This window comes from Vespula vulgaris, chromosome 22 (assembly GCF_905475345.1).
Source record: "Vespula vulgaris chromosome 22, iyVesVulg1.1, whole genome shotgun sequence".
NCBI classification, from domain to species: domain Eukaryota; kingdom Metazoa; phylum Arthropoda; class Insecta; order Hymenoptera; family Vespidae; genus Vespula; species Vespula vulgaris.
The window spans coordinates 1,581,432-1,605,000 of NC_066607.1; the positions used below are offsets into that span (position 1 = coordinate 1,581,432).

The 23,569-nt window shown below is 36.8% G+C and overlaps 2 protein-coding genes across 3 annotated transcripts in view; both read right to left on the reverse strand.

Annotated features, from left to right (window-relative positions):
- Positions 1-23,569, reverse strand: part of LOC127071496 (transmembrane protein 132C) — an 88,245-nt gene that overhangs the window by 33,383 nt on the left and 31,293 nt on the right. The window lies entirely within an intron of this gene.
- Positions 169-10,473, reverse strand: LOC127071503 (uncharacterized). The gene is made up of 6 exons (XM_051010839.1): positions 7,830-10,473; positions 6,942-7,068; positions 6,823-6,848; positions 6,134-6,436; positions 4,197-4,481; positions 169-3,300 (listed from the first exon to the last, which is right to left on the reverse strand). Exons 1-6 carry the CDS (start codon positions 8,010-8,012, stop codon positions 2,803-2,805), a joined length of 1,422 nt encoding a protein of 473 aa, XP_050866796.1. The 5' UTR covers positions 8,013-10,473; the 3' UTR covers positions 169-2,802.

Below are 23,569 nucleotides of genomic sequence, written 5' to 3' on the forward strand. Positions count from 1 at the left end.
GCCGGGAAAGCCGGTTTCGATAACCCAACCGTGTATGAAAAAAAAATTAGGGAGGAAAAGAAAATATATCGGAAGGTGGATGAAATCGAAGACACGTAACATTCTCGTTCGAGCTCGTACAACTTTTCCTCTTTTTTTTTTTGTCTCTCTCTCTTCTTTTTCCTTCGAGTGAGGGGAATAAAAAAGAGATTATATATATATATATATATATACACGTGTATACGTATATATATATATATTTTTTTATACAAATAATGATACGTTACGCAGAAGTAAAAAGGTATACGAGCTTCTAGTTTATATAGATAGATCAAAGAGGATATCACCCTTCTTTTTTCTATCTCAGTACGACCCATTTTTCGTTGATCTAATCGGACGAATTGCGCGTATGCCCTACGAAATAGGCGACCGCTGTGTTAAAGCGGATATCGTCCTTCTTCCCCTTGCATCCAGTTAAAGATAGTCGAAAGATATCAGAGGAAGTCAGTATGTATATCTCGAAACCCCGTCGTTCTTGTCTTCTTCTTCTTCTTCTTCTTCTTCTTCTTCGTCGTTGTCGTTGTCGTCGTCATCGTCGTTCTACTCGTCCTCGTCGACCCTTGGGTAAAATCGACGATGTGGTAAGTAGACGTTAGTTGGAATGGGTCACGAAGCAATCCGTAGAATTTACAAACCCTCCATGTTGTGTATATGTATATATGTACGTGTGTGGGTCGACGAAAATCGATAAGCTTTCCCCTCGTTTCTTTTTCTTTTTCTCTCTCTTTCCTTCTCTCTCTCTCTCTCTCTCTCTCTTTCATATACATACAAATGCGAGCGTACGCGCACATACATCCATCTATTTATTTATCTCTCTCACTCTTCTAGTCTGTGTGTCTGGCTTTAACGACGTACGAGCATTCTGGTGCTCCAAGACTTGAAGCGAACTTCAACTACTTCGAACTAAGTTTTCGTGCAATCGAGCGAAACTGTTATATTAAAATTCCAGATCTTCACGCGAACCTTCGCTATGTTCATTGTGGTTACGTTTAGGAATGAGGATACATTAAAATCAATTTTGCGTTGGTCCACGGACCCGAAAATCCTACCGGATATCTGGATTCCAGGATACCCGAATAAATGTTTGCTTAATAATCAACGTGCATTTCATTCCGCAAGTTCTCCAATCGACGCCATCTCTGATTATTACAACGGATTATCCATTGGAAGATTATACTCATCGTTCGGTGAGAAAAATGCTTCCACATTTAATTACAATATTTTTTTCTAGTTTCTCGTAAGTTAAATTAAGATCGATCTTCTCGAATGAAAGCATGAAAGCTATGAAAGCAACGGTACGGTCGTTTAACGATCATATGAGATATCTCTGATATGAGATACTCATATGTCGAAATATATACATATTTAAGTAGGTATATATTTAGATATGTATATATTTATATATACACATAGATATGTATACCTAGTTATATATACACGTATACGCATATTACAAATATCTAACAGAAATTCTATCGCCGTTCTAACGTTCTACTAACGCGCTTATGCTACTAAAATACGCGCTCGAAAGCATTTTCGACCTCGTTTCTCCTTCGATATTACAATAAATTATCTTGCTAATTGGACGGAAGTGAGGAAATATACCCTCGAATATCACAGGAGCACTGTGAAAAATCGATGAGATTAGTTAAGTTGAAAATTGCTGAAGTAAGGCTACTGACTACAAATTAGGCTCACACTTTAAGGCTTTACCTCTTACAAAAAAGAGAGAGAGGGAGGAAGAGAGAGAAAGAGAAAGAGAGAGAGAGAGAGAGAGAGAGAGAGAGAGAGAGAATGATAAAAATAAACTTTCATCCGCGATACGCAACATTTTTTTTCGATAAGCAATAACATCTACCTTTCTCTACGAATGTTTATTACGTTTATCTAATTACACGAGATAATTGTGAACGGTAATATAAATAAAACTATTTTATTACCTGGAGAGTATTTGTTCTTTGGGGAAAAGAGAGAAGCGTAGTGGAATAACAGTGTATCGATTGAACGGAAAGGATTCAATGACGTTTTTAAGGTTTTAAGCTAGAATAGCACAATAATCTCTGATGTATTTTATTCCCAATGGAAACAGGAAAAGAAAGAAAAAACAGAGAGAAAAAGAGAGAGAAAGAAAGAGAGAGAGAGAGAGAAGAAGAAAAATGAACTGATACAATAATTAAAGGAAACCCATTCGATTTTACTTTGCATAAAATTACATAGCAGAGCGTAACGTATATATTAGAAAAGCATCTAAAGTAAGTACTTGTACATTACATTGCGATTAAAAATAATTTCACGGAATAATACGTTCTTTGTTGGAGAGAGAGAAAGAGAGAGAGAGAAAGAGAGAGAGAGAGAGAGAGAGAAGTGAAAGAAAAAAGAAAAAAAAAAGAAAAAGAAAAAAAAAACGAATAAGTGATATTACGATTCGTTAATGTATCTCCGATAGATAATATTTCGAGCAAAACAAAACGTTACGTTTTATTATGTAAAATCCGTGATAGAGTATGTATAACGTAAAACGCGGTACATAAAATCTTGGCAAATGCGATTCGATGGGATCGGTATTTGCGTCGCAAAATGGAAAATTCATTTATAGAGAAATTTAAGTTCTTTCATCGATGGGAAATTAAACGTACCTACTAACACGCATACACATATAAACGTATACATATAGACATAATACCTATACGTAACTAATATAAAAATCGATCGAATAAATTCTACATTTTCGTAGAATGCAAAGAGAAACGAAATTCTTCTCGATTATTGGCAAACGATAAAATTCTGAAGATTCGGACAAAGAAAGTGTTTGATGTTGCGTGGTCCGACATAACCTTCTTGACGACGACCACATTCACTTAACCAGACATAAACAGCGGTCACTACTGTCTCTGAAACCGGTGGACCGATACCGTCTATTTTAAAAAAACTTTTCAGTTGATTCTTATCGATTCGTTTTTCCATTCTTTTAATAAACTCTTCGACCGGATCGCACGGAGGTGGAGGAGGTGTAGGAATAGGTTCCTCCATTTTGGTACACGTACAAATGTCGCTAATAACGTCAACGAATTCATCCGAAGGAAGTGCTTCCATTCTCTCCATAGAAGGATACCATTCATCTTCAAAATCAACTATAGCGTCCCGATCGAAAATCGTATCATCTAGATACAAATCCTGTTGATCCTGTTGTTCTTGAACTTCTTGTTCTTTACGTTCGACTTTCTCAGGCTCCTCTTCTACTTTTTCCTTATCGGCAGCCATCTAAGCTCAGAAGGAGAGTTATGAAAGTCTATCTATCTCTTTCTCTACATACATATATACGTATAAATACGTTTCTCGATCAATTCCGTAACGTAGTTTACGTTGAGTTACGTTACGTTTAACGTCGTATACACGACGACGTTAAACTCTTACTAGATGTCGACGATGTTAAAAAAAGAAAAAAAAAGAAAAAAAAAACGAAACTGTTTCATAATGTACTAATACCATCGAGAATTATTTCCATGCTGGCTTTACGAACTAGATCGTAAAGGCAAGGTTAATCGCGACTGTAAAACCGGTAGTTAACGGCGAACCACCGTCGTTTTCTATAACTACCTGTATATACGTATTCCTCTTTTTTTTTTCTTCCTTCCTTCCTTTCTTTCATTCTTTCTTTTATTTTTTTATTTTTATATATTTCTTTTTATTTATTTCTTTTTACTTTTTATCCTCTACCATATAACATCGTTTTAAGAGAGATGAAAGTTTATCGAAAACACTTTGTCGAAGGTTTACGGATCGTTGTCATATTTTTCATCGACGAGTGTTTAACGATACTTCCTTCATACGAAGGATAGGTTTATACAACGAGATGAAAAAGATAAATGATGAAACACTATGATATCAAAAAAGAAAAAAAGAAAGAAAAGAAAAATATATATATATAAAAACCATCTCGTTTAAGAGTCTTCAACAGAATACAACAACACGAATTCAAAGTCTCCGCTTTGAGAGAATCCGCGTGGCAAATATAACCTACTAGTTGACCCTATTTTCTCGTCTCTTAGGTACATTATTTTCTTTTTATTTATTCGTTTACTCATTCATTTATCTTTCTTCTTTTCTCTTATGTACTTCATACATTTTATTTTTATATTTATATTCGAACTACAAACCTCAACTACTTCGATATCCTCCGCTTCCTTAGCCGAATCATCGATCGTCTCGACCTCATTGGCAATTTTCGTTTCCCGATCAGTTTGTTCCAAACCTTGTGAGGTCTCATCGTTTGTGAGATTCTTCGTATCAGTTTCCTCTTTGTTTCTAACATCTCTCTCTAACATTTCTCTAGTTTCAACCGTTTCCTCCACTTTGCTTTCAATCTCATCCTTCTTTTTCTCGACCACTGGCTCTTCTTTTACATTCTCGATGGACGAACTTAGAATGCTCCTTTCCTCCTCCTGAGCGAATACAACACGCACTTAACTCGAGTCAAACCGTTCAACGAAGCGTAAACACTACAAGACGTCACAAGCTTAAAAGATGACTACAGAGTGTCTCTTTCGACATTGAACGAGTATAATGGATTTGTCGAAAACGATTTTTCTTTTTTCTTTTTTTTCTATCTCTTTTACTCGAGTACTTTGTCAAGACTTTTGTAACGATGTTAACATTACTCAAATGTCTATTTAATTATTTTCTTTCTTCGTTATCGATAATCGATATTTATGTACAAAATATATATATATATAATATAAAGAGAAATATTTTCCACCCTCTAACCCTCTTCAACCCCTTCACCAAAAACAAATATGTTTCTTACGACTCCTATTAGTTTGCTGTTCGTTTTGTTAATATTTTTCGTTCTTATTTTTATTTTTATTCTACGTTTTGTTATCAGTTTAATCAGAGATTATTTCAACAAAAAAGATATATACTAACGACGAGATAAAATATTGAACCAATCGTGGACACGAGTTATAGATTATAGATATATAGTAGTAGGTATGATATAACGGAGTTACGATTCGTTGTCCAATTTCGAGGAAATATTTTAGTTTTATTCTGTTATAATTAACCGGTTGAAATTGTATGCTTGGATAATAATGGAAAGGGGAGAGGTTAGAGGGAAAACTGTACGTTCTCCGTGCTTCGCCATGACAAATAAACCGTTAATGGATTTAATATTTGCGATAACGTATGAAATGACAAACGAAAAGTTTTTGGTACGAACGGTTAATTGATATTAGATTTAATTAATCGTAACTTCCATAGAAAAACGAAACTAAACTTCGCGAAATCCCTGTTGAATGTACGATAGAGATGGAGAGATAGAGAAATAGAAAAACAGAGAGAGAGAGACAGAGAGAGAGAGAGAGAGAGAGAGAGAGAGAAATATCAAAGAGAATTATAACGTGTAATATATCCATTTATCTTTCGACTATTATTTATATTATATATATTGTTTATAAAACGATTAAAATTTGTTATATTAATAATATAAATAATATTAATTTGACTAAATATTACTGATAGAGAGAAACAGAGATAGAGAAAGAGATATATCAAGGAAAGTTATAAGATGTAGTATATCCATTTATCTTTCAAATATTATTTATATTATATACATATATATATACATATATACATATAAATATATAACATAAATATATATATATCTATGTTATAAGTTATAATAAATATATTATTTATAAAATAATTAATGATTATATATATGTTAATAATATAGATAATATTAATTCGATTAATAAATATTCTACACTTGTATAATATATCTATTGATCTTTCGAATATTATTTATATTATATTATATATATTTATATATATATATACACACACACAAAAATATATATAACATAAATATATATATATATATATATACATATCGTTTATAAAACAATTAATAATTATAAACGTCATATCGATAATATAAATAATATTAATTCGACTATAACATTATTTCCACTATCATTTCTACGAATAAGAAAATAATTTGACCATTTAAACGACGTCGAACGTAACGAAAGTACTTATGATATCGAACAAAATAATCACTTATTTAATCCGATAATAAAAAAAAAACTCGAAATACCTCGTCTCCTCTTTCCTGAAATTCCATTGCACTCTTCGGTCTATAAGAGATCGTTGAATCTGACCACGGATACATTTCGAAAAATGAAACGTCAGTGCACGGAGGATAGAATAATTCCTCTTCTTCGATAATTTCCTCATCCTCTTCTTTCATCATTATCGATGGACAGATACAACCGCTGCAGTCAAGATTCGCAAGATATCCATAAAGATTGGTAAAGTTACGAAGAGGTATCATCGCAGAACCGCCTTCAGGCTCCTCCGTCAGTAGCTCGCAGATGTAAATCATGGTATCCGTTAAATTCTAAGGCAAGCGATGCAAGAAACCCCTCACCCATTCAAGGTTTGATTTTATCGATCCGATCGACCGATCGAGAATTATGTTAATCCGTTAGAAAGAAAAAATGTTCATTTCTCGATCGTTAAAACTACGATATTATCATCGATATATTCGATATACTTCGAAGATATATTATGTATATAGAATATATATAAATATAAAATATAATATATATTTATATTAAATATAAAGATATTATATATAAAGTTTATGTGTAAAACAAATAGAAACAAATAGAACGAATAGAAATGAAATAAATAAGATTTCAAAGATAGTGTTCGAAGAAGTCGAATTAAAATCTTTAGATTTTCTTTTTCTGAGAATATTCGATATTCCTGGGAATTACTTACGTCGGCCAATAATCCACACGCTATAGCTAGAAAGCGATAAAAGTCGCAGTTCCAATCTCCCTTTAGGAATCCACCGACCAAACATATCTGATAAAGACTAGTCTCACTTAAATCGATACCTTGCCAATGTTCTAGAATAGCTCTCAAGGGGACTTTGTTTACGTGACCAAATCTGTTTAATAGAGTCTTCAAATATCCAGGAGTGATACCGGACGGATGTTCAAATGGAGGATATTCCAATCTTTCCTGTTATAATTAGAACAAAAAAAAAGGAAATAAGAAAGAGAGAGAGAGAGAAAGAGAAGAAGGAAAAACATCGTATCAAATAAGATACTTATTACATCGATGGGATATTTATTACAACAAAGGATAAATAATACGATTATTCTCGATAATATCTATTTTAAACGGATAATGACGATAAGCATGTAAAATTAATCGAACTATGGTGTCGCTCTAATACCTATTAATCGTAATGTGAGAATACTTTGAGAAATCAAAAAAGAAAAGACAAAAAAAAAGGGAAGAAGAAAAATAAATAAAAAGAAGAAGAAGAAATAAAGTGAGATATTGTCTTAACGGCAAATTGAATCTACTTTTTCAAAAACTTCAGCGTTCATATTTAATCAGACATTCTACGAGAAACGTGCCGCTCTCGTTCTCGTTCATTTCTAGTTTTTTCTTTCTTTTCTTTTCTTTTCTTTTCTTTTCCTTCTTTTTTTTTATACCTCAGGATATTATCTTTTAAAACATTTATTATTAAGTTGCAGAGGTAGAATAACATTTATTCGTACGTTCCCATCCTCTCATTCGCCCACTTTTACGTTTTACATCCCTCCATTCTTCTCGAGTTGCAAGGAGTACAAAAAGAAAAGAAAGAGAAAAAGAAAAGGAAAATCCGATAAGACAAAAAAAAAAGATAGCTTTAATTTGATACGATTTAATCGACACGATTTATCATGACACGATGATTTTTATCATAATTGTATCAAATGTTTGAAACGTACCTTCACCGGTGGTACCTCCTTGTTTGCAAGAGCACGAAAATATGCGGCCGTCCATTTTAACAAATCGTATGGTTGTGTACGTATCGCAGCTTTCGCGTAAAGTTTTAATATATATGGAAAAGTCACCGGTACGTGTATTTGTTCGGGACAATATATATTATACAATGGATTTTTGGACGTCATTTCTTGCAGAGAGAGAGGGGGGGGGGGTGAGAGAGAGAAAGAGAGGGAAAGAGAGAGAAAAAGAGGGAGAAAAAAATTTATAGAAATGGACGAAAGTGTGATAATCGACCGTCAATCCTCGTCAAATTCAACAAACGACCATCGACATTTTCGTAAAAACGAAAGAGAATCGACATCGAGCGTGTTATGATCGTGTAGTCGAAATATGATACGTACATATTTCGTTTCTATATATTTTTTTTTGTTTTTCTTCGTACATATACGTCTATATATACATAATGTGTGTGTGTGTGTGTGTGTGTGTGTGTGTGTGTGTGTGTGTGTACACAAATACACATATATAAATAGATATAAAATAGCAATCAGTTTTTTTTATTGATGCACAAATTTAAAGGATAGATACTATAAAACTTATTGTAAAATATTTTCATCGAACAAAATGCAAATCGATGTGTATATATATATATATATATGGATGGATGGATGTATTAATAATGTGCATCCATGGACGATATGGAAATTAATAACGACGTAATTAAAGCATTTCTTGAAGCATTCATTACGACTGTTTCGTTGTTATGCGATTGAAAATTAATTATTGCATTTCATGAATGTATTTCGATAAAGCTATACCCGATACTAATTCGATGACAGAATCGTACGATAAAATGTACCGTCGACGGATATCTTTTTCTTTCTTTTTTCTTCTCTGAAGAAGAAACGAAGTGAGTCTGAAAAAATTCGTTACGGATTTTTCTCAAATGCGAGAGTCCGGACGTTATCGTACCGACATGTGTGATATCGTTTTATGTCTGAAAACTGAAAACCATTGGGACAACCAAGGAAAGCTATCGATTTTTATTTCTCTCTCTCTCTCTCTCTCTCTCTCTCTCTCTCTCTCTCTCTCTCTCTATTTTAAAAAATGCGACTTCAACCATATTTCTTTTTATTACTTTTTCAATGCGCGATAAACAAAAAAGCCGAACAAGCTTTTGACTCTTATATAATCGCTCGTACTTCACAGAATCAATGATCACGCAATGAAGTAGCAAACGTATAGAAAAGTAAATCACCGAGAAAATATGGCAATATACATACATACACATACGTACATACAAATACGTAGGTAGATACGTTTTTTAAAAATATGCTCTCGATTAAGATCTCCAATCATACATATTTTTATTTCTTTTTTTTTTTAACGACGATCGATCGAAAGATCCCATTTTTTTTTTTCGTTAGAATTAACTATTGTTTTATGCTCTCAGATGTATAAAATGAGAGGATGAAACATAAAGTATATGCGTGTGTCTACGTGCGTGTATGCGTGTATGTATATGTACGTGTTGAACTATGCAAGTTATTGACCTGTACGATACGATACGATACGATACGATACGATACGATACGCGAACGAATTTATTCTTTTGTTGTAACGTCGTCGTCGTAACGGCTTTATTCTTGTAATATTGTTTCCTTCGGTGTATCTAGTCGTTGTCGTCGCATCGTCGTCGTACGTATTCCATTGATGAAACTTTCAGAGAGCGTATCTCATAATTCTTGTACATTAAAGAGAAATACATATTATTAAAGCGGTACTCTGTATTTTACGAAATATTATAATTTCACTAATGTATACGTTGGAGAGAACAGGCCGGTAATTTAGCTCGGAGCAAAGGCAAATACTTGTCTTCGATCCCACTCACCGAGATTCGTCGGCATTACATTTAGTTTAGTTTCATTCCGTTTCGTTTCGTTTCGTTTCGTTTCGTTCGTTTTATTTCATTTCGTTTCGTTTCGTTTCGTTTCGTTTCGTTTCGTTTTGAGCGTGCCACGACCTCGAGGCCCGTACTTACTTTTCCTTCTCTCTTAATTGCAGAGAACAACGAAAAAGTTAACAAAAGCGAGTTGAACGATGCAACACCGAGGCAAATCCTTTTGCTGTCTCTTAACGAGCTCTTTTACGTTTTACAACTATCTATCTATCTATCTATCTATCTATTTATCTATCTATTTATCTATTGTTTAAGTGTAATTGTTATCGCTAATCGTTTCATCTTCAAATTATATTCAATAATAATTCATTCGATTATTTATAAAAAGCTCGATCATTTATAAAAAAAAATAAAAAAGAAGAAAATGAACTATCGCGAGTTATTTCCAACAAGTGTCGTACATACTGTATTCTATCCGTACGAATCATCCCTTCATCTCCATCGAGAATTGAAAAATAGTTGTGCGATCGAGCGTCATTTCAACGAAAGCGTCACTTCCCTAGACGATTTTTCCTCATATCTGATAATAATAAAAACGAGAGTGAGCACGAACGATTACACGAATTACACGTACCTACTAACTTAGATAAACATTTATCTTAATCTCGAATCAAAGCTGCGTAACGCGCTTTCGAGAAATAATTGCTTGCGCGTGAACGTTTGAAAAAGCGTTATAAGGATTATAGAAAAAAACATTTAAAAAGAAAAAGAAAAAAAGAAAAAAAAACGAAAAAAGAAAAAAGAACAAAAAGAGCGCGTTGAGCACTATTTTAAAATCGTTGCGGACAAAAAAAGGGAGAGAAGAAAAAGAGAAAACAATAAAAAAATAAAAAAAATAAAAAACAGAAACAGAAAAAAAACAACAACACAAAAAAAAAGCGAAAAAAAAAAACTTTTGACTTCCTCTAAAAGCATAAAACCGAAAGCATATCCAATTCGATAGAACGTTTCGCGAATTATTGATATTTAATTCGTTTTTAGAAAGGATCGATGCTTTTTGCCAGCATCCAAATGGATTCACCGAAGCTAACGAATGAAACTGCAGGACTGTCCCCACGCCCTTCCTCCCACTCCCCACTCTTTTACACTCACTCGTCAGTCCACGGACACCTTTTTGTCATCCCTTTCGTAAATCATCGTCCTCGTCGCTCGGTTCAACGCATAATGAATAAGCCAGCCACATTTGATCCATCACACGGTACAGACGCGAACGGGATAGTACGTCACTCTTCTCTCTCTCTCTCTCTCTCTCTATCTCTTTTTATCCTTCTCTCCCCTTTTCGGTCATTTCGCTTTTCGGATATTCATCCACTTCCACCCAACTCCTATTTTCCGCGTGTACGTACGTAGATACATGTGACACGAGAGAGACAGACAGACAGACAGACAGGGAGAGTGAGAGTGTGAGAGAGAGTGTCTCCCTCTTTTTCTCTCTTTCCAACCTACGAACGTTCACGCTTTTCCATCTCTCTTTCTGATTCTCTTTCCGCCTCTCTGTAATCGTCGAAATACCCGGGATAGTTTGCGATCGATCGATATAACCATCGAGCTCTCTTTCCCTCTTCCACCAATCCTTTCTCGCTTTCCTCCCTTTCGATCGAGCCCTCGGAAAAAGGGCGCGCGCGCACACGTACCTACTATACTTTGTATATAGGTATAGGTACGAGAGAGAGAGAGAGAGAGGGGGGGGAGAGAGAGAGAGAGAGAAAGATAGATAGAGCTTCTCGGACGGACACGTAGAGAAACTTTCGGCTAAATTACGGCCGAAAGTAATATGGCCGGTAGGGTGCTACGAGACCCTCTTTCAAAGAGAAAGAGAGAAAGAGGAGACCTTGGAAAGTATGTAAGCGAGAAGAATAAAAAGGTTCCTCCCTTTTCTAATGAGGCCAACCGATGCGTACAGAAGGGAAAGCTTACGAACGAACGAATATACCTAACCTATTCGATAAAATCGTTGTTACCGACGATATTACGCTTATTACACGTTCGTTTTTCGTTCGGATATATATAATAATAATAATAATAATAATAATATCGAAAGAAAATATTTCATCCTTTCCCATCGTTCAAGTTCTTTTTTTTTGTTTTGTTCTCTCTCTTTCTCTCTCTCTTTTTCTCTGTATGTCCGATAGGCTTCTTGGATCTTACATTGCGGAAATCTTCAGTTCATCCGGCTTAGAACGCATCCCAAAGTCGAGCACGGATTTATCTGGTAAGAGATAAGAAGAACGCTATTAAGAGACAACCAACGTTCTCATCTCTAAATACGGAATATATACGAGACTTAGGGTTAAAAGTTTCTTCGAGGAAAGTGAAAGTTATGACGAAAAAAAACATTTACTTCTGCCTGCATATTATAATACACATAGACAGAGACACACACATATATACCGACATATTATTATAAAGAGTTCATGATTAGTAAATGATTAAGTAAGTAATTAAATAAATAAATAAGTAAGTAAATAAATAAGTAAGTAAGCAAGTAAGTAAGACATCACGCGATTAATTCGTGACGAGCAACGAGTATGATATAAAAACGATTCGTGACTAAGAACGAACACAGTATGTAAAAAATGAATTTTTCGGATGTTTTACGTAAACGAAGATGAAGAATAAACAACATAGATAAATAAATAAGTAAGTAAATGATGAAGTAAGTAACTAAAGTAAAGGAACTACGTCAATAGCGCGACTAATTCGTGACTAACAACGAATATGCTGTATAAAAGAAAGACTGATAGAAAGAGTGAGAAAGAGAGAAATAAAGAGAAAATAACTAGGAGACGGAAGGGATACTCGATGAATAGCAGTCGGGTAACACGCATAATATACGTCCACATAGTAGTTACGTGACCGGGAACGAAAATAGATGCGCGCGAGCGCGCCTATTTTCCGACACGCCAGCAGGCTCACGCTCACGGGTTCTCTTATCGCTTACTGTTACTAACGTTTCGTGGCCGAAGTAATACCTCTCTTTCTCTTTCTCTTTCTTTCTCTCTCTCTCTCTCTCTTTCTCATTCTCTCCCTTACTACTTCAACGGATAAAGAAAAAGCTTTGAGAGGGAGGTTGGGAGATTGGGAGGTTGGGAGGGGTTGTCGCGCGGGGCTAAAGAATCTGTCGAGAGTTCAACAGCCTGCAACGGTGTCGGCGACGTATCCGAGAAATTTAAGGTCTGAGCGTTCCGGAGTCCGCGTTCCATCGTATCCCTTACAACGAAACGTAAGCATCCCCCTTTTCGTAACCACTCTGTCGCCCTCCCCCTTCCGTTTCTGTGTATCCAAGCCGAAGAAGAATGTCCTATAGAACGGGAAAAGAGGTCGCGTCTCGGTCGTTTTCTGCGGTTGTTATTTGACGTTTATCTTCATAAGCTTGGAGGGAAAAAAGATTGCTCTCTCTATGTGTATGTGGGAGGGAGAGAGAGAGAGAGAGAGAGAGAGAGAGAGAGTTGAACCGTTTTAATAAAAACTCGCTATCGAGACAAAAGGTAGAAACGTCGATGATTTCTTCTTCTTCTTCTTTTTCTTTTTTTTTGCGAGATGGAGAGAATACTCGACTAATCCCAATGACGGAGATCTCTCTCTCTCTCTCTCTCTCTCTCTCTCTCTCTCTCTCTCTCTCTCTCTCTCTCTCTCTCTCGATGTTACGTATAATTACGTTTCTTGTACCAGGACGAAATTGGATCGTCGAGTAGTCGGAGTAGAGACATTGCCTGGGCCTCGACACGATTCGACTCGACACGATTCGACTCGACTCAACTCGACTCGACTCGACTCGACTCGACTCGATTCGCCTTAAACCTTCCATAACAATTATTCAAAGCGCTTTACTAGATGCGACGACGATTTATACGAATATACAACTATGTTCGTTGTATTTGTATATAGATATATATATATATATATATATATATATATATATATGTATATGTATGTATATCCTTAGGGTGACCCTGAAGATTCGTTAAAACTTTTTCCGAGGATTCTCTGAGTGCCCATCGTACGAAGTTTCGAAACTTAATTGAAATTCGCGGAAGGATGCGCTCAACACTCGTCTTCTTCTTCTTCTTCTTCCTCTTCCCCTTTTTTTTCTGCAAACATTTTTGTTTCCTTTTTCTTCTCCTTTCCTTCCCTTTCCTTCCTTTCTTTTTTTTTCGGGGGAACCTGAAGGAACTTTTACCGAAGGATGCTGCACTTATTTCCTTATTCACGAGAGGGAAGACGCATATAGTAAATCTACCGTGAATACGAACTGAAAATCTCCATGGTCTTATCTCGTTCAACTACTATATATATATATATATATATATATATATATATGTGTGTGTGTGTGTGTGTGTGTGTACTATGTAGAATGAACTATTCCACCTCCTAAGTCGAAGAACGAACGCTCGTTTATCTACGTAGATTTCTCATCGATATTTACAGTAAGGGAATGAGGGAGTAAGAGAGTGCATGAATTAGAAAAAGAGAGAGAAAAGAAACAGAGAGAGAGAAAGAGAGAGAGAGAGAACCTAAAATACTTTGTGTGTGTGTCAGAGAGAGATAGAGAGAGATGGACACACACACACAGAGAGAGAGAGAGAGAGAGAGAGAGAGAGTGTGTTACAATTAACTTCGTTAATCCTCGCATTCGTGGCGGCACTTGATCTCTCCAACGAGAATCGTAAGAGACAGTACCAGCGAAGTGCACGAAATTGGAGAAACTAAACAATACTAGGAAATGCGGGTAACCCTCGTTTGGCGTTTAGACCAAATATAATGATCCGCAAGATGTGGGCGCGGCTCATCCAAATTTGTCGAGGGGTTTAAAGCTGCTTAGTATCGTCAGTTATAAAGTACACTCGTAGCATATAGAATGAAGTAGGATGAATCTATGGGGGAGAGAAAGATAGAGAGAGACAGAGACTGAGAGAGAGAGAGAGAGAGAGAGAGAGAGAGAGAGAGAGAGAGAGAGAGAGAGAGAGAGAGAGAGAGAGAGAGGACGACTAAGTTTATTAATTTTCGTCAAAGATTAAGGTTGTTCGATCGTTCTGGCCCAACGTGTAGTCCTTTCATCGAACGAGCTAGGTTATGCGTTTCGTCAAGATTAAAGTTCGCTGGGAAAGCTCGAAATAAGCTTGGGATAAGGTTTATCCAGGAGCAGTTAAGTGGAATGTAGAAACATTGGCATAGGTAGGTTAGGTAAGTAGATAGGTAGGTAAGTAGGTAGATAGGTAGATAGGTAGGTAAGTAAGGTATAACACCTTTGGTTGGTTCTATACAATCTTCTTGTTACAGTCGAATGGGAAAAAAGTGATTCATCGAAAAGAGTTCGAATATTTTTATTGGAATATTCTGCTGAATGTCATTTCAAAACTCTTCTTTGTTGAAGATTTAACTTTAATCATTCCTACGCATATAAAAAAGATAGAGAGTGGGAAAGAGAGAAAAAAGAGAGAGAGAGAATGGCTTTAGACATAAAGCGGGTTCCTACCATATAGAAGCTTCTATTATCCGGGCTGTTGGATAGTCGACCCTGTTACTCCCCTTCTTTCTTTCGTCTTCCTTGCATTCGATAATTACATTCCGCCTGGAAAAGAGAGAAAGAGAAAGAAAAAGAGAGAGAGAGAGAGAGAGAGAGAGAGAGAGAGAGAGAGAAAGAAAAAGACAGAAAGAGAGAGAAAGATAGAGAAAGAAAAAAGGATAGGAAGAGGATCTTGAAGGTAAATGGAGAGGGTAGAAAAAGCGAGGAGGGTAAGGAGTTAACGGAAATGAATCAAACGGAATTCTTGAGCTCTCTCGAGCGAGCGCGACAGGACGATTAGATCACGTCGGAAACAAAAGCTGAAAGATACGAAGAGCGGAGACACGTCTCCTCGATGCCACCGACTTCGTCCTCCTCATCCTCTTGGTTCTCCTCGTCAACGGGTTCACCCTCACCTTCCTTCTCGTCATCGTCCTCGTCCTCGTCCTCGTCCTCGTCCTCGTCCTCGTCTACGTCCTCGTTCTCGTCCTCGTCCTCGTCCTCGGCCTCCTCACAGAAACGAGAAAAGCGGTCGTATCGAGACGAGTAGTCGGGTCGAGTATCGATTAGAATTGGTATAGGTACAAAACGGACGAGTGCGCGCCATAGAGAAAGAAAGAGGGAGAGAGAGAAAACCAAAGTCACCAAGGCACTATGAGAAGAAAGAAGAAACGACGTTGGAGGTTACGCCAAGCGAGGATCGATCGATCGTTTCCTATCTAGCCCAAGACCACCTACTACTCCCTATCTCCACCCACCCACCCCTATCCTCCTTCAACTCCTTCCTCCTCTCTCAACGTCCTTCTAAAATAAATAACAATTTAACGAACCAATCCTGTCCGACTATACTTTTTCTTTACTTTCTCTTTATCGTCAAGGTAAAATAATTTCTTTTTTTTCTTCTTCTTCTTCTTCTTCTTCCCTAATATTTTTATTTTGCTACATAAGAAATATCTATGCATACATATTTATGTATGTATGTATGTATGTACGTATGTATGTATATTAATCTAAGGTACGTCGGCAAATAATTAGTTGCGAAGTACAAAGTAGATGTGTATTTTGTAGTTTCTCTATAGCGATGCTAGAGAAGTCGAAACTTTTGGATAAAGGATGTCAAGATAATGGAACCTAGTCGTTATCGGACTCGTGCCGTGCATTCAAAAGCTTCGACTCCAAGAATATCACCATTCTTGTCGGCTTCGTCCTTCTTCTCCTCCTCCTCGTCGTCGTCCTCGTCGTCGTTTGGTCTTGGAAGGATTTAAAGGATCTGATAGATCGTCCAAACCAGCCTTTTTATTTTCGATTCACGATTTTATTAAACCCAACGGACGTGTGTTTTCTTTCCTTTCTTTTCATTCCCCTTCTTTCATTTCTCTTTACCTCTTCAGCGTTAATATTCTCTTTCCAACGCGTACGATGGAGAATTTGTCCGACAAAAGATAAAAGAAAAATATATTACGACGATAATCGACGATAAATTACGATTGAAATAATAATTATTATTCGAGATAAAGTTGACGCGAATAATTCGAATTAATAGTCGACGAACCGGCACGAAATTATCGATTTTTGTTCATTCGTTCGATTGAAATTTGCTCGAATATTTTCATACCCTCTCTCCTCCGCATCCCCATCTCTATCTACTCCTATTGATTCTAAACATGTATAACAACCTTTGTTAATATCCTCTAAGCCTTCTTTCAACTATTTTCACAATATCTCATATCCTTTCGTTATAGAAAATCGTCGACGCGATAATATCGGTCGGCGTATAATCATCATAGCTACCACAATACGGCAAATATGTCGATGATCGATTATCATATCCAACGAAACAAGCAATATCGATCGTTGCGAGACAGCTTATTCGCTTGGTTACGCATATTTACGCCAAGTTTGGCATATTGCTTTTAGGAAATAGCGAAGCTCTGCTCTCTCTCTCTCTTTCTCTCTCACTCACTCTCTATCTCTATCAATCTCTCTCTCTCTCTCTCTCTTTCTCTCTCACTCACTCTCTATCTCTATCAATCTCTCTCTCTCTCTCTCTTTCTCTCTCACTCACTCTCTATCTCTATCAATCTCTCTCTCTCTCTCTCTTTCTCTCTTGATCGACCGATAGCGCATTTTCCGCTACTGTCGATACGATTTTACATGATACATACATACATACATACAGGGAGTAAGCGTAAACGCGATTATATAAACCCGGACGATTACGTCCGAATTAATATTTTCCCGAGCGATTATGTCAAAGAGAGGTAATCGGTACGGAACGTTCGTTATCTCGGAAAATTTCGTTAATGTACTTGTTTGTAATCATAATAATATAAATAAATCCTTTTTCACTCATTTCAAAGATCTAACAGAATTTCAGCGATGTTCATAATAATATTGATTATTTGCGGAGTTTGACAATCGATCGCTTTCGTTTCGTAATTAAACACACACACGCACACGCACACGCAGAAAGAGAGAGAGAGAGAGAAATACATAGACGTAGTATCCATCTAGTTAGCTTTCCATCATACTTGATGTACGCAATGCGATCGGCCGATTGCGATATGGATAGGGCAAAGAAGCAAGCGAGAGAGACAGAGACAGAGAGAGAGAGAGAGAGATGGCGGAGAGATCGTCTAATGATCGATCATCATAATTCAAACCTACCGTCGAAGCATGTTCATCCACGAGGTTACGAATCTACGGTGGCTAAATATTATACATCGTCCGTGAAATTACGATTCCTCGTAATTCATCGGTAACCCTCTGTACCATATCAAACTTGTGATACCATCGTTCTATTTAGTACGGCTCGTTAATCCATTCGGTCAGAGATATTCGAAGCAGTATTTACTTCTCTGTTGAACGTCGTATCGAACGTTTCAAGGACGAATTTACAAACGTTAATTTATCTTCTCATAAATGCATAAAGTTTTTATTAGTATTCATTTACGTGTCTAGTAGTAACAAGATATCAAGAATCGAAATTATTTTCAAAACGGAATAAAATATATCGGTCTTGGTTGACTACGTTGCCTTTTAGGTATTCTTCGCAGTACGTAGAATTTATTTATGCGGATTACGTTAAGCGCTCCGTTGCCTTATGTAGTAAAAGCCCCATGGGGCGCGGCATTCGCTCGTCGTCGTCGTCGTCGTCCTCTTCCTCCTCCTCCTCCTCCTCCTCCTCCTCCTCCCTCCCTCCTTCTCCCTTCTTTTTTCTCTCCTCTCCTCTCCTGTAACTCTCGCTTCTCTTCCTTCTTTTCATTCCCCTACTATTCCTTCTCCTCCTTCTCCTCCTTTTCTCCTCTTTTTCATCATCCTCCTCCGTTGCGTGTTCGCTCGAATCGCGCACGATCGTGTAGGTCGAGGTGACAAACACGAATCTATTCGCGAGTACGAATATCCAAATGTCGCTTATGACGTAAAAGAGTATAGTGCTGAAGAGTAATGATAATTTTTTTATACGTATATATATTGTGTGTGTACGCATGTGTGTGTATATATATGTATATTATTATTATGTGTGTACGCATATTTGTATGTATACGTATGTAATATACATATATATTTCATATGTACGCATGTGTGTATATATATGTATTATATATATATATGCGTACGTATGAATATACATATATATAGCGTGTATACGCACATATATATACAGTGTATTGTATGGAAGTATTAATCAATCTACAGTCAAAAAATAACCTACCACTAAAAAAAAAAAGAAAAAAAAGAGAAAGAAAAACAGTTTATAATTCTCGTGCATACGTAGGACGTAACGACCGAATTTAATTAGCTTCACCACCACCACCACCACCACCACCACCACCACCACCACCACCACTACCACTACCACCACCACCGAACATGACTATAATCGCATACACTTTGGTTACCCTTAATCGGGTCGTTTCGATTTTCTACTTTTTTTTCTCTCCTTTTTTTGCATTAATTTTTTTTCTTTCCTTTTTTTTTTGCAAGCTTCGAATCAGTTTTGAGTTAATTAAGCATAATTACACGAATCATAAATGAGATGGGTTTTCATACGATCGTTATGCATTTTTGTACATCGATCAATCGATCGATCGTTCGATCGTTTGAGAGAGAGAAAGAGAGATAGAAAGAGCTTTTACGGCGATGAAGGCACATTGATTTAAATAAAACATTATAACTTTCGCTCGAAGGCATTTAACTATGTACTCTTTTATGGGAGGAAGAGGTAAGAGGAGGAGGAAAGAGAAAAAAACAACAATAATAAAATAAAATAAAATAAAATAGAAAAAAAAAAAGAAACAGCTCGCGAAGTTATGATTTTGTATATATTCATTCGATACGCACGTAGAATCATTGACTATGATATTCGCACGAGATCGTGAATATTTATGAAACACATATATGGGATGTCATGCCATTGAACATGTACCTACCTATCGATAAAATAATATTTTATAAAGTTCAAAAATAACTCGATCGCGTGTCCTTCTAATTTCTACATCGATGTGACATCGATGAAAACAATCTAGTCAAAGGCCAGAGTCTCCCCGTTAAAAATAGAAATTGTGAGGCCTGGCTTCCTTCCTGAGAGCTTCTTCTTCTACTCCGAGGCAAACCTCGAGCATTACTTTTTACCATCCCAGAGAAGCTTTGTCGTGGATCTATGGTGTAGTTTGCTTCGACGTTGATGCGAATAGAAGGCTGAAAGATTGCCGCCTTTGAAAGTCGCCAGATGGGAAAGACAACTAAGCTCGCGAAAAAAAAAGAAAGAAAGAAAGAAAGAAAGAAAGAAAAGAGAAAAAAGAAGAACAAGAAATTTTCACTCAAAGGAAGCTTTCCTTTATCACGACTGATAACGACTGATAACGACCGACGTTTTCGATTCGATTAGAAGCATCGACCGCAAATGGGACCCGAGTTCGGCCGAGTCATCAAGTTGAGCCGATTAACTTAATCGATCTATTCGCGTGCCTTAATTTGACCGTTGACGATCGATCGATCATTCGTACGGCGACGTCTCGACGACGACGACGACGACGACGACGATATTTTAAAGAGAAAAAAAAAAAAGAGAGAGAAAAAAGAAAAAAAAATTGACTCTTGATAAAATCGTCTGTTGGATCTTTTAACGTTTTCCTTCCATCGTCGCTTCTGTTTTTTTTTTTGCTTTGTCTTTTTCTTTTTCTCCCAGAGAAACCACCGACGCGATCTCACGATATTAACTGAAGCTAACAATTAGAGCGAAGCATTTACAGAACCGGACGTAGGTTTACTGTTGGCTGTCAGTAGTGTCTAACGCGTAGCTGTCTAACAATTCCGTTATTGTCGTCCTGAGATCGACAGGAAACCCCAATGGCTAAAGAGACTTGCACGTTGGATTTTATTCGTTCTCGTAAGACGATTACTTAGATATGAATAAATGATATAATTGTAATATTTTATCTAGATATTAATTAATTATTTAATAATATAATAAATATCTATTCATATTCACGTTTAATATTTGTCTTATATACGTTTTAACGTTTAATTAACACGTTTAATATTTTTCTTATATATGATCTTTAAAAGTCTCTTTAAAAATCGAATCAATCGAGAATAATTGATTGACGACGAAAGCCCTGAATCTAGATAGATTAAAAAATCAAGTAGGTAAATAGATAGGAATAGTTTAGCGTTAACTCAAAAGACCCTCGATATCTTTCTTTTCTTTGATCGGCCAAGATACAAAGATGTTCTTGAAATTGCTTTAGGACAATCGAGCGAAGAGGAAGTTAAGGGGAGATGGAAGGTAGAATGAGATGGAGGGGGTTGAAGACTCCTTGAGAATACGCCAGACGACGATAACATAACTCCAGGTTAAAAAAAAAAGAAAAAGAAAAAGATCAAAAAAAGAAAAAAGAAAACAAAACAAGACAAAAGAAAAAAGAAAAAGAGGGAAATTCAGGTAGCGTTCACCGGATTCTTTTGCCTGGAGGAACCTCTTCAATGTTCTTCTTTTTCTTTTCTTTTATTTATTTTTCTTTCTTTTTTTTTTATTATCTCTTTTTTTCTTCTTTACCTCTAACTATTCCTTTTTAACCCCTAAAAATCTTTCTCCCTTACGTATATCCGTATATACACGTATTACGTTATATCTACTATTTTCATCGTGATACCTACCTACGTCCTATCGTTTAACGTTCTGTATTTATCTTTCCTTCTTTTTCTCGCCGTTCTCTCTGGCAATCTCACGTACCTACGTCGTGTTATCTCTCTCTTTCTCTCTCTCTCTCTCTCTCTCATTTCTACTTCAGTTTAATCCCACGCGATTCTCCATTTACTCTCTCTCTCTCTCTCTCTCTATTTATTTTTCTTTCTTTCCTTCCTTCCTTTCTTTCTTTCTCTTTAACTAGAAAGACCTTTTAAAGGGAAACGCAGAACGAGATGGTAGTAGTTTAACAGAAACTGGGCTCATTCACGCGCAACCAGGATCTCCATCGATCGACGGCCGTAGACCATTACGATTTTACGATCCCGATATGTATCGATGCTCTTTCTACTCGCTCTTTCGCTGTCGCTGCTGCCTGTCGGGGTTAACTGCGGTTTGAACGCAATTTATACTCATCGCGATCTCGGCCCCCGTGAATACGATCCTTCGTTCGTATACTCGCATACGCGTGGGCCCGGCCAATATTTCCCATGACGTTTGACCACGATACGACGAATCTTTATTTTCCTTGTTATTTCTCTCTCTCTTTTTTTTTTTTATTGCTCGAAGAGAGAGAGAGAGAGAGAGAGATAGAGAGAGTCGACGATAATCAATGCCACTACCATCAGTATTCACTATCGCCGCTTTACCCTTACGAATGAAAGCTTTTAACGTTGATTCCGAAGGGTCTTCTATGTTGCAACCTCGATAAATACGACCTTCTCTAATCGAGATCAGAGCGAAATCGATTTGAAGGATGATGGACTGATGATAGATAGAGGGAGAAGGATGAAGAGAGTCGATGAAAAAAATAAACGTAATTGATACCGATATCTCTCTCTCTCTCTTTCTTTCTCTTTCTCTCTCTTTCACTCTCACTCTCTCTCTCTTTCTCTATAGCAAATGATCGACCCTTAAGACCGTATAAGCGGATTAGAATAAAAGAGTCGTGATAGAACTCGAAAGAAAGAGATAGAGATAGAGACAGAGACAGAGAGAAAGAGAAAGAGAGAGAGAGAGAGAAAGAGAGTGGGGGATAGTTGTGTAAGAGGAAACGATGAGGAGGCCGACGACCGTCCAACGCCGTACGAAATTTGTAAGTCGGTCGAGCTAAATCGGTCAGACTGTTCGACCGAGTCCGATGCCTTCCAAGCAAATTATTTATCAAGGCATCCAACCAACTCGAGTCGATTCTTTCCTCGACTATAGTTTAATCATTGCGACGATTGTGATAAAACGAGAGTCGATGAAGTGGACGAAAAAGTAGAAAACGAAATGTGATACAGGATCGTTCGATCGATCGGAGCAAAAGAAAGGTAACGAAAGAAAAAGAGAAAATCAGAAAAGAAATAAGAATGATTGAAGAAAGAGGAAAATATGAAAACCAACAGAAAAAATAGTTTTTATAATCGTTCGATCCTTCGGGATATGTAAATAGGTAGGTAGATAGGTAGATAGCTAGGTAAAGGTATGTATCAGGTATGTCCTCTTTTTCAACGTTGAGATATTGAACGGTTACCTCCATGAAATTTTCAACCATCTTCCACGAACGCAATATCTCTTTCTTTTCGCTCTAACGTTACTTCGAATAATCTACCCCAACTATCGCGTATAAAGCGTTATTTATTATATCATCCTGTCGTTTCCTCGAGGTAGATTTTCCTTGGGACACTCTATACGTTAGACGTATTAGTCAAGTCTACACCGTACGGTCTATCAAAGTCCCTCCCACCTTCTCTCCTCCTCCCAGTTTTCTTCCTTGTTGGCGGAGGTTAAATCATCGCCGCGGAAAAAATTCCGTGACTCGATCGATCAGTTCGTCGGAAAGCAAAGCGATAATTTTTCATACTTCTTTCTCTCTCTCTCTCTCTCTCTCTCTTTCTCTCTATAATAGACTGTACGTACGTTGTGTGTATATATGTGTAAGTATGTGTGCTTGTGTTTGTATATACGTATAAAAAATTGACGAGTCTATATCGATTCTTCGACAGCTCGCGTCCGGTCTCGTTCGAGAGCGATATAAACTGATCGAGAGAAATGAGGTTGTATGGCCAATTATAACGGTCGTGGGAAAGAAAGAAAGAAG

Coding starts and splice junctions, on each gene's coding strand:
- LOC127071503 (XM_051010839.1), bottom strand. CDS start 8,012: ATGACGTCCAAAAATCCATTGTATAATATATATTGTCCCGAACAAATA. Junction 7,069..7,829: donor AGGAGGTACCACCGGTGAAG/GTACGTTTCAAA, acceptor TAATTATAACAG/GAAAGATTGGAATATCCTCC. Junction 3,301..4,196: donor AGGATATCGAAGTAGTTGAG/GTTTGTAGTTCG, acceptor TTCTGAGCTTAG/ATGGCTGCCGATAAGGAAAA.